We start from the raw sequence: 12,405 nt of genomic DNA on the forward strand, positions 1-12,405 counted from the left end.
GGATAACATCTAATAAACACAGTTACAACTGTATAAATACTGTCGTGTATGAAAGCGTAGGGTCTTAAGAGTGAATATGCTGAATAAGTCACAGGTTCTGGGTGATGAAGGGTCTAGCTCACGGAAATTGGCAGTTGGAATCGGCAGTGGACTCAGTTCCTTGAAGTAAGTTACCATGAATTGACCGCCTGCTGCAATTGCAATGAGAACTGATGCGAATGCATCTGAATGATGACAGTGGATTCTTTGAAGTATCCGGAATGTGAGAAATAATGAAGGCAAAAGTAAACGAAAAATCCCGTTCTAGGTTTTCGTTGCCGCTTAACAAAAATTCATGAGGAATTCCTGAGATCTGTGAAATTGTCTAGTGAAAATGGAGACTTAATGAATAAACTTTCTGCTCACAGTTCATCCTTACATGTTCTCGGGGTTCCGGAACCACCACTGAAGATCCCCTCACTTACAAACATTGTTCATATTTTACAATTTCGTTTCTTCTCCTACTTCTATTAGCACTAGAAGGGTGAAGAGAAAAAGTATATCGAATCAATGTATGTCATATGAAAATTTCTAAAGCAATAATTCATAATACTTGTTATGTAGTCAACAAGAAAAGGGTTCGCATATTCGTAGTTTCCGTTTATGAATGAAATGATCTAGAAAACGTCCGAAATGGCTTACGTGATTCTTCAGACAAAACATCAATGAAAATAAGCGTGGCTGCCTCCTTTAGAAGCCTCCCTTGGAAGCCCTTCCTTTAGAAAGGTTGCCTCCTTTAGAAGCCGGAAAAGCTATTAGACGCGATGATGAGATGTAGGAAAGGAAGCTGTCCTTGTCTTCAATCATTACTTTTTTCCTCACTTTCTTACGCCAGTTAACATCATTAGGGGGAAGACCAACACACTGCTATTTCATGGTTGCAGTCGCTAAATGGCTGCATATACCATCAGGATAAGAAGTACGGAATTTTCGGATTCTATTTGGAGAACCTTTCCGATTGACCTTCCCAGGCAGATGAAACCTCTACTTGCCATCAGAGCTGCGATTCCAAATACGATAAGCGTTTTCTCACTTGTGGCAACTGATAAGATAAACAGCGTAAAACCCCATCGTCATCGTGATTACTACTTTGGTTTGTTCTCCAAATTTGACCCCCCATTTTGTCCTGTTTACAACCTTTGACTGCACAGGTTCAGTTTTTGCAAAAAAAAAAAACTTCACATTTAGCACAGCCATGAACCTATACACTTCCGCTGGCGGTTTGTTTGAGACCCATGTTACTTGGGAGGACATTGAGGAGGATATGCAGAGAGAGTTAGACACCGCTGCTTCATTTGGGCCCAACAAAACTGCAAAGAATATCGGAGATGGCAGGGTGAATCCTTACGTTTATAGTCTGGTATACCTTACAAAATGTGAACAAAACAAAATGGTATTTTAGGGATTCATGTCTAGAATCGTGCTCATTGATCCAGATTGGCAGCAAAAGGACAAAGATCTACCGGAAAAATTTGTCGTTAAGGTTTGTTTCAACTTCATACGTTATTATTCATACTTTTTTTTTACCAATATGGAATAACTGATGTTTCACTCATCTTCAGATTCTTACCCAATTGACTCTAAATCAGTTTATGGCAGAGGCGTCTAAGGAGGGGAATTTCGATTCCAGCTACATCACTGAGGAGTACATGGCAGGCCTTGAATACCAACAGAAGCGTGTGATTTTTTTTTAAATTGGAGGATTTCTTCGGTTTAGCTCAAAATACGAACTTTGGAATTTAGGCAGGAAAAAGAAAAATCAGTGTTGACTCCAGAAAATCATTTATTTGATAGTAGGGCAATAAACATAACCATTGTCCTGCCTTTTCGGAGGAAAAAAAACTCTGAAAGGGACGCGATTCATTTAATCCATCACAGTGTTCGCAATAATTTTATTTCCTTGCACAGTGAGAATAGAATGGTTGTGTAGAACTGTAATAATCATCAAATCACTGCAGAATCGTAGTAAAACCTGCAATTTGTTACGATTGAAGAGAACGCGTCCGTTATAATGTCAAGATTTTAAACTAACATTTATATTTGTTTGGATGAGTGTTTTTTCGACTAGAATATTTGCAGCTTCACAATACCGAAGTCACTGTCTACAATCATATACTGAATATTCCTGAAGGAAAAATTCCACGAATAAAGGTAATTTTAAAGACGAATAGGATTTATGTTAGATTCGTAAATTATCGGCAAAAAGTTAGCTTAAGCACTTCTTCCACTTTATTTTACCTTAATTTACTTTACTCTTTTTTTGTATGACATTATGACTACATGTGTACTACAGCAGCTGCTTATTTTGCTACTCATTTGATACGAAATGGTTTAAAACGCGTAATGCTTTGCTTGTGCGTTTCCTGTCAGGCGGGGCTGAAATTGCCCGCAGAGTTTGCAGCCCCGCGGGCGGCTCTGCGCTTTGATGGTTATCGAGCGTTCACCATGAAAATGACGGCAAATTACATCGCCATCAAAAAAGGCGGCAGCAGGAGGAGCTAGAATCCTCCCTTAATGGGTTCAATGCATCAACAGAAGGCAGTTGAGGCAGGAATACGCTAAACTCCTCTCGCCGTCGATGCATGCGTTATGGCTACTAAGGATGGCTCGTTTTCGGCAAGCATCGGTGTCTGAATGAACTCCTCCCCTCGTGCGGGTAGTCGAGTGATTATTGTTTAAAGGCGTCACCTCACGAATCTAGGGTGGCGCCGATTTCAGGTGGAGTATCCGTATACAGGGTCGTAGATTATGGAGACCGGGGTGGTTCCGCTCATCTCTCTTGAATCACTGCAAGCAGCCGACCCCTGAATGCTACTGCAGCGCGCCACCCTTGCACGCGTAACGTCCGTTACTGCCTATCGGGGCAGTCCGAATTGGTTTTCGACGAATCGTAGGGCGGAGGCGGCGCAAGAGATGGAGCTTTGCAATAGATGGCGTACAAAACAGCATTCTGGAGTCCGCTGTTTGCAGTGATGCAGGGAGAGATGAGCGGAACCACCCAGGTCTCCATAATCTACGACCCCGTATACCGATACTCCATCTGAAATCCGCACCACCTCAGATTCTTGGTATGCTGCCTTTAAGAGGTTCTGGTGCGACGGACGCGGTTCGGAACCGCCCTGAGCTTACCGCGTTCGTCACACCCACCAAACCACTTAAGACCTCTTTGATCCTCAAGTTCGTTGAACACTAGCCTGGGAGGACAAAAACACTGAACCTGATACATCGGCTAAGTTTCCGCAAGTCAATGTGTAGGAAAGACACGCGTTCATGTATCTTAAACGATTCCGAGTAGAAGTCGAACATTCCAAACGGATTGATAAGCCTGAAATTGTGTTCCTTATCGACTTACCTTTGCTGTAGTTTATGCGCTACGTAGTTGCCATAATCTCTGGTATGTGTTTTTTGCCCGAGTGAGCGCGTCGCGTCCGCAACAAGAAACACACCTTCTCTGTTTAGCATAAACCCTTTCCACAACGTAATTATCGGAAGAGAAAGGCGCCAAGTACTATACTACAAATGAACATCGAAAAATATGCAGCGAGTGACGGTACGGAAGTATAAGCCAATGTCTTTCGCTCTTATCTTATCATAAGATGGAAATTTCAGAGATGTAATGAAATCTATATGTCATTAAGTTCCGCTCTTGGGTATCCATTGAAAAACTGGCATATCATTGAGCTGAAACAAACCAAATATTCGCCGAAAGGCAATAATTGCAATCTTACATAGCTTAAGGTCACAACCGTTCAAGGAGTCAAAGTCCAACAAAAAAGAAGGGTTGAGAATCATTTTGAAAACGACACCGTTCATCTCGATATGCCATATGGTGAACACAAATTTTGGTGAATCCGCATAGTGCTGGAACGGTTGCATAAAATTTATTCGAACGTTTCTTCTTCTTTGCTACGGAAAGTAATTAAAAGACGGTGCTATAAAAAAAAACAATAAAATCCATCCAGAAAGAAACCAGCTCAATAAACAAAAGCACACCACGTTTTTTAAGGGTTCTGTTTGGATTTCTCCATTTTGAATTTAATGTTTTTGATTTTTAAACTTTGTTATCTTTGTTATAGAGAGTAATGAGGCGGCAAAATGGAGAAAAAATATATGAAGAAAGGAAAAAGGGGATTTTGAAAATTCGCGCCGTTTCAATGTACGAACGGGGTTTGCCTGTCCAAATAAAATGAAAGTTTCACAAAATTCAGATACAATTATGCTTAAACGAGTTTTATTTGGTAGTTTTGTTCATTTTTTTCTTCGCAACAAAGGGCAACGAAAAAAAAAACGCAATTTTACATTACAGTCAATATAACATAAATTAGAAAAAACACTGAATTTCATGAGGTTGTCATCGAAAATGTTTGACATTTGATGGAGTATGCATTTTTGAGCCCTTGAGTCTATTCTGAGACAAGACAAGAGCGAGGGACGATGGCCGACTGTGGCCGACAGTTCCGCATTGTCACTCACTGTCTGTTTTTCAATGTTCATAGTATTCTAATACCCTACCGAAATCACTGCATTCCCGGAAAACATGATAAAATGAAAATTCATATTCGCAAAATGTCGTCTGCGGGTACTTTTCATTGCAGATCTTTCTTCGAAACATTTTCCCATGCTCATATCTTACATATTTCAGATTTTTTACATGAGAAAATTTTCGGAATCCAATCCAGTCAAAGGATATATAATAATGGAGTACAAGGATGATATTAAGGCGGTCCACGTCTACCAGAATGTCTCCATAGAGGCCATCAAAGAGGTCGGATTCGGATTTCTGGATAGTAAGATCTGCAACTGAAACTACAAAGTGGAACTAAACTTTGCCTATTACAGGTGCTTCGTGTGAAGGCGGTGTTGGAGGCGAAGTCTCTGAAATTTACGGAGGAGGAAAAAAGAGTATTCACTGAAAAGCCTTTCAGCGAGCTTTTTGCACATTTGTTCAACAAAAGTGTGAGTGAACCACAAAATAAATTTTCATAAGAATTCAGTTTTCTTTTGATGATGTTTACTTGTTTGTTTGTGTTTAATTTTTTAAAATTTTTCTCAAAATTATTTGGTCTTTTGCACTGGAAATATTCGAATTCTTGATTCCTCTTTATTATTTAAAAGACCCTATCGGTGCATCTGATCATTCTAAAAACCAAAAATGTTTCTTATATGAACACAAAATGAATTCTCACAGGACTTTCAGAAAGAGATCCTGCATTAGATACTACATTATTCTTGCAATTTTACCTGAGTGTGGTGTAGCTCTTACAAGAATTCCGCATAGGTAGTACATACTTGTTAGTAGAACCGAATCTAGGATTAAAACACAGCGCCATCAAGTTACTGTGGAAATTTCTATAGAAGTTGTTTCTGTGTAAATTCTGTTGTTCGTTGAAATGATTTATCAAATAAATTAAATCACATACAGCAACCACGGTAATTCTCCTCCAGAAAACGAAAAAAGAACTCGAATCTAGGGTTTTCTTTTGTTTTTTCTCCGATTCGTTCCGCTCTCTATCGCTACATGTGGACGTTTCGTAGTTACAGGATCTGTCTAACTCTAGTTCATGTTGAACTAGAGAAATGTTCCGCTAAGCACTTATTTCTCAAATTAACAGCGGCCACGAATTAGTGGACTATTGTCGGGGATAATCACCCTCTTCCCCATAATCTACGACCCTGTATAGGCATAACCCGTATAGGCACCTGAAACCCTCACCGTCCCAGATTTATGGGGTGCCTTTAAGGGATAATTATCCTTGACAATGATCCACTAATTCGTAGCTGCTGGCAATTTGAGAAATAAGTGATTCTATAAAAAAACCAGATTGCAAAATAAAGTGATAAACTATATGGATAGATCTCATCATATCGATAGGTGCCCGTATCCAATGATATTGAGCAAAATGAATCAAAATATGGAGAAAACGAGAAAAAAGGACTCGTTTTGTGGCGAATAATCACCGTAGCTAAAGTATATATATATATATATATATATATATATATATATATATATATATATATATATATATATATATATATATATATGCCGAAGTTCATGCCCGCGGATGGATGCAAAACGTACAGAACGATTTTAAAAATACCTGCTTTTGTAAAAACTTTTTAGAGTTCTAAATAAATATTGTAGATCAATTGCATCTTAACGAGTCGATAGATGTGTATATCTAATACTGAGCACTATGAATCTATTTACAGAGAAAAAAAAAACGTGGATGAACGCTTTTTCGTCTTCTGATAAATAAATACGATGGCTCTTATTTATGGCCAAGCTCATGAATATACAAACGAATCTCCCAATTTAAAGTAAAATTCTTTTCAAAACTACATTACGAGGTTTATAGAGAACGATGAATAGTACATTTCCTTGGTCGTAGCCACCTACATAAGCGCTTGATGTGACTTAAATGTTTCTTTTAAAATTGTTCACCGCACGAATTCATTCTTTCTTCAAGTTTTAAGTTTAGCTTTTTAAAATTCTAAACTTTTTCTTCATTGAATTGATGTCATTGTCAATTTCCTACCCAGCAGTATAATGAACTGGAAATAGTTCGTTTTGCTTCTTTGTACAAATGTAAACTATGCATATAGTTCAAGAATTGAGTTTTGCTTACTTTTTGCACACATTCATGAAACTACATAGTGAATTGGAAACATTTCTGAATAGGTAGCGTTCTGAGGATGATTTTTTCAAAGTTCAAACAAGCGCTGCGGTCAGATAGCTTCTGTTATAAGGTCATACTCAGACCATGCAAAGTCCTAGGGAAGCACTCTTCGTTTCATTATTTGATCGTTTCAGTCAGCTGATGGCATCCTCAAGCAGTTCTCACAGTTCGCTGATGGTAAACTAATGGGCAGAGCTGAGCAGTTAGAGAAAATATTGCCAGATTTACTGGATTTCGTTTGGGCTGATCAACTGGCAGATGAGTTAGGTATCTGCAATTTAAACATATAATTAGTTATTCAACGATATAATTCTAGCAAATCCAAGACGAACCTAGTTTCTGTCACTGTTCTTCGCTTTTTTCGTTTTTTTTCCTGTTTTCTTTTCTTTGACCATCATACTTTTTTGAACTGACCATACTTCGATACTGATCGCCGTGAAGCTGTGTTCTCTTCATTTACAAGTGCACTACATATAAATTTGTGTATGTACAGAAAATTATGTTGCTAGACACGTTCAACTAAGCGGTTTATCCTAATAACATCAATACAAGTGATAACAGGCCATAACGCAGTATATTCACACATAGAAGTAGAGCACACGATACCATACAACGGGACAAGGCAGAGGATCAGTATGGTTTGAAGATAGTGCGAATTACGCGCGCAAACGAAATCCAAGCATAGCACTCCGTAACGTGAAACAAAAGGAAACGTCGCATGCGTAAGTGATGATGAAATAACTGTACTCAGAGCATTGGGACCTCTATATGTGCTGGTTGATGCGCGAATGCTACCGCAGGGTGGTTCCTAGCGCCCACAGGTAAAGTCCTTGACAGGGATGACAAGATAGAACAGAACACAAAACCATCATCAAGAACCTAACTTTTAGACATTATAATAACACATCAAAATCTCTTGGACACTTTCGTTCCTAATTCCTCAAAATATCCTTAAAGTTGTGTAGTTGTGAAAGATTGCGATGCCCGTACATAGAGTAGAACAAACTGTATAAAATATTGTTTATCTAGGTATGGAACGTGTGTTGTGTCATGGCGATTTGTGGACGACGAATATCCTCTGGAAAACACGAGGAGACGATGTTAGCGTCGTATCAGTGATCGATTTCCAGGTACACGCAACGCTGTACTACTATTATTTTGCAAAGCTACATATTTTACTACGTCTAGAAAAAAACGAATAGAGTTTGAATAGAACTTGTGGAAGAAATTGTGAAGAAAATATTGTATTATGCTAATGAGATTTGTGATCATTGAATATAATCTAGATGGAAACACCATACGATGTAACTCCGTCAGTTAGAATTAACTATGAAAATAAAAGTAAAAATTCTGAATGATCATCGGAAGACCATCGGTATCATCTACCACAATGAAACCTAGCGTTACTTGATCCAAACACTGGTACTTATCCAAACGATGGTTCACGAATTTCTGATAGAGTTCGATTTCGAGAATGTTTTAGACTGCTCATATGGGCTGCCCAGCTAACGACCTCGTACGACTGTTTTCGTCATGTCTTAGCGGAAAAGATCGGCGAGAACATTGGAAAGAACTTGTGGAAGTGTATTACGGATACTTGAAAGAGGAAGCTGACGGCATGAAGTTGCCGTACACTCTCGAGCAGGTGAACACAATTGGTTTTATTTCTTTTTACCTACTACTACGTATATTAACGTTAAAATCTTCTCAGCTGGAGGAGTCATACTGCCGATTCATGCCATTAGGGGCCTTTATGGTTGTCCCTGCGATTGGACCTCTCTTTCAGCTGTTAGGCAAAAACTCCGACGATGAGGAGAGTAGAAAAGTAAGAAAGCACCTGCTCCATCCCTGAAATGACAAAGGATAATTAGTTTACTTAGCAGAATATGGAAGTCGCCATAGAAAAAACAGAATGCTTATTGGACGACATGCTTCATTACCACGAGCGTAATTCAAAGTTGAAGACGGAAGGAAGAACTGTATAGATTTTCTCAGACTCTTTCTAAAATATGATTAATAATAAATTTTTCTGTTATTTCCTGAGTGTTGATGTTCTACAATTTCCTAACAGTCCAAGCTCAGCTCCTGAATTTATCAGAATGCACCATGATTTTCTGTTTTTCATAAGAACATTGAGATGATTTTCTGCAGAAAATCAAGGTGATCTTTTTTACAAGATGTAAGATGTTACAAAATTCCATTTGTGGTGATTTGTGTGAGCATTTTCGTTGGGAAGCACTAGAAAGTAAAGCAGTGGCTGTCGCAATCTTATTGTGAAAAACGAAAGGGCAAAAAATAGCATAACAGCATAAATGTGGGGCGTCGCAAGAATGATGGTGAACGATACTGATAGTGAGAGCAACCTTTCCATTCTTGCACGTCAATGCACCACTCGTGCACGTCAATGCAGAGTCAGCAAGTCTGCCTGCAGTCTGAATGATGAGCGATGGTTGACAAGTACCAGTGACACTATTTGTATTGACTCGCACATTTCCAAAATATACCTGTTATATGTATATGAAGTGTACGAAATGTCTGCAAAATCGATAGTTCTTATGGCATTATTCAACGTAACCTAACTGACCTACCGGCGAACGGATGTTACGGCCTAACGCGCCTATCCGCGTCTTTGCCAGAGTGTGTCGTCCTTAAATATTTCCGAGCCCATCTTGTTTGGTCTTCAGCTAGAGTTCGCATCGAATCTGTCAATCCGTCGCTATTCCATAATCTACGAAACTTTACGTTTCAACTGAACTTCGTGTCAACACCAAGTGTCCTTGAACCTTCTTTTGCCACCGCTGCCCAGATCTTTTCTTTTCAGAACGTCTCTTCCAGTTTTAGTCTGGCCATCTACAAAACATCCTGAACAAGACTATCAGACGGTCTCCTCGTAATCTGACCAAAGAAGCGAAGACGGTTTTTTGTGACTACTCCAGAAGACCGGCCAAGATGTTGATTTTTTCTGCGCGTCATCCGCCGATATACCATATCCACTTCTGAAAAATGTTCTTCATTATGACACAGTGTCGGACGACGGTGCTTCTCAAGTCCCTGATCCGTTCATTATAATAAGAGCAAATTGCAAATAGGTAGACTCGCAGCTTGACTACATTGGTGATCTGGGTCGAACATAGGCACCTGGTCAGGGTGCTGAATGCAGAATTGGCTATCGCATCTTTGCCGAGCATCTTTCTCGTCGCTGTCATCATCTTTCAGCATGCAACCCAAATAACAGAACTCATCCAGTAGCTCAATAAATTGTTAGTCTATCTTGATTCCCGTTGTAGGTCAGGAGACCCAAAGCTGCCTGAATTTATCAGGGCCTAGTTACAGTCCGTAGGCTGCAGCTAGTTTCGATACCAGGTTCAAAACATGTTGCACCAGCGGAAGTGCAGATGCTGCTAAAGCGAGATCGGGGAGACACTGCTCCACTGTTCTTCGCATGATATCATCGACGGCAATGTTGAACAAAATTGTCCCGCTACAGCCCCTTGTCTGACTCCACTTTCCACCCTAAATGGTCTAGTACCACAGCAATAGTTCTTCTATGCATTTTCTATGCTGTCTATCTTCTATGCTTCGTCGGTTAAGCACACGAATTTTCCTACAATTCCATCGGCGCGAAGCGCATTGAGAAGACGACTCCGGTAAGAAGAGTCGAAAACAGGCCAAAGCCACGAAAAAGCTAACAATCACTGGCCTGCTTGTTCTTTCCTCTAGATAATATGGAAGATCTTCGACAAAGAGGAAAGTAAAAAGGTAATGGAAAATCTACTCTGTGCCTTTCTTAATACGAAATAATTAAGATTTCTTTGGCAGAACTTCAATATCATGATGGAAAAAGCAAAATGCCTCGTGGATGCTATGCTTCACTACCATGAGCGCAATATGAAGTTTAAAAGAGAAAGACAAACTGTAGTGATTTGAATAGAGGTCTTGCTGTATAATCGTAGTAAGGAAACTTCTAAAAAAAATCACTTTTTAATAGTTGATGTCTCAGGATTTTCTAACCAGCATAGCTCTGCTTCGTAACACTTCGAATTTGGACCGTAATTTTCTGTATACGATGTGATCGTTGAATTGATTTTTATATCTCGAGATAAACCGTTTTAGATAGTGTTTTTGTTCTTTATCAACATTCTTTCGAATAGTTAAACCGACGAAGGGTTAATTTGAATGGAGTGGAAACTGTTCGTTACAGGTGATGACATTTTTTAGGCCGAGCTAGAATTTGTGTGAAAAAGCTAGGCTTGCAGCGTTAAGAAATCGTAACAATCGTCTCTCTACCGTTTTTCATACTTCCGGTCTCCGTGGTGAAACACCACAACAAAGTCTGATTGATAACGAACACAAATGCAAACTTTACTATCTAACTAACACCAATGAATTGGATGGTGGCTTGCGAGCACATTGGGAGGGTTATGTAAAGAGAATAAGAACAGAAACTCTCTAAACATTGGAGACGGTAACGTGAGTCGCTTTCATCAGCAAAAGCATTCTGCAGTGTCCAGCTACAAAATTTCTGTTCAGAGTTTCATGTCCGAAATTATCCTCATAGACCCAAACTGACCCGAACTGTCAACACAGTGGACCGAGATCTACCACAGAAATTTGTTGTTAAGTATTGTTCAAATTTCATAACCCACTGCTTCAGATCATCTTCCTAGGTGTTATATCCTTAATGACCTTAGTGTATTGTCAGATGTCGTCACTCAACTGACACTGCAACTGACACTGAAGCACCTAGATGGGATCGCGAAAACTAAGTTTAGTACGTCATGAAATTTGCGAAATTAAGCGACATCATCCTTCGAGTCCGGGATCGTGGCACGTAGAACACGAGAGTCATTTTGAAAAACTGCCAAAAAACCAGAAATGAACTGAAAGGAATAGTGCATTGCTATCATTATCCCTACAACAAAGTCTATGCGGGTTTTGATCCACGGACTGGACGTCAAGTCCTTTATGAAAATCCTTGCGATTCTTAGCCGCGGTTCATGGTTGTCTGCTACGTTACCAGATTCAACAAACGAGGTGAGCTCTAGCCGTCGTGTTGTTCTTTAAGTTTACTTATCATATGAATGCTTTCTGTAGGCTACACCTCAAGCAAATCGACAAAAATGTTGTGTATACAAAATGCCAGGAGTCAAGGATCGAAGGATTCAAGGATCGGACCTGGGCACAACGCTGCAACAGTTTACGGAAAATGTTCGGATGGAAAATAGCAACGGGAATAATTTCACCAATGGAGAGATGAGGGCTGCTATTGATTGCAGACAGAAACTGGCGATTTCTTGAATTTTGAATCTGGACGGGAGTGAAAGAGATTTTCATCCATTTTCATAGAACAAATAAAGAAAACGTTTGATTAAGACTTATGAAGAAAGCGGCTCCTTCGTTGTCCTTTTTCCTAATTCAATTCGACTTTTCTATTCCATTTAAGTTTGATTATTCTGTCCAGAGTTTTATCAGAAAGAGCGAACAGGACGGACATTTCCTTACCTGTGACTGAGAGAAGCAGCGATTTAAAACACGATAAGCGTTTAGTGACTTGTAGCAACTGATAAGGCAAACAACATAAAACTGCACCGGCAGCGAGTTCATCAATGTGATTTCTTCTTTAAAATTGTATTTCTTTCTGTTTATAACCTTTTACTGCACAGCTTTTGTTTGTTTTCAGTTTTTGCAA

The 12,405-nt window shown here is 39.4% G+C and overlaps 1 protein-coding gene across 2 annotated transcripts; it reads left to right on the forward strand.

Annotated features, from left to right (window-relative positions):
• Nucleotides 1–1,014: 1,014 nt before the first annotated feature.
• Nucleotides 1,015–12,014, forward strand: RB195_020083 (uncharacterized protein; the record flags this gene model as incomplete). Of its 2 annotated transcripts, XM_064188227.1 has the most annotated exons (12): nucleotides 1,015–1,132; nucleotides 1,191–1,375; nucleotides 1,442–1,522; nucleotides 1,602–1,718; nucleotides 2,119–2,190; nucleotides 4,682–4,804; nucleotides 4,879–4,995; nucleotides 6,851–6,983; nucleotides 7,746–7,846; nucleotides 8,200–8,361; nucleotides 8,428–8,541; nucleotides 11,811–12,014. In XM_064188227.1, 12 exons carry the CDS (start codon nucleotides 1,015–1,017, stop codon nucleotides 12,012–12,014), a joined length of 1,527 nt encoding a protein of 508 aa, XP_064044108.1. The 2 variants fall into 2 exon arrangements, with proteins under 2 accessions (XP_064044108.1, XP_064044109.1); XM_064188228.1 differs by lacking the exons at nucleotides 1,015–1,132; nucleotides 2,119–2,190 and having other exon boundaries at nucleotides 1,235–1,375.
• Nucleotides 12,015–12,405: the final 391 nt, after the last annotated feature.

Source organism: Necator americanus, chromosome II, assembly GCF_031761385.1.
Source record: "Necator americanus strain Aroian chromosome II, whole genome shotgun sequence".
Lineage (NCBI taxonomy): Eukaryota > Metazoa > Nematoda > Chromadorea > Rhabditida > Ancylostomatidae > Necator > Necator americanus.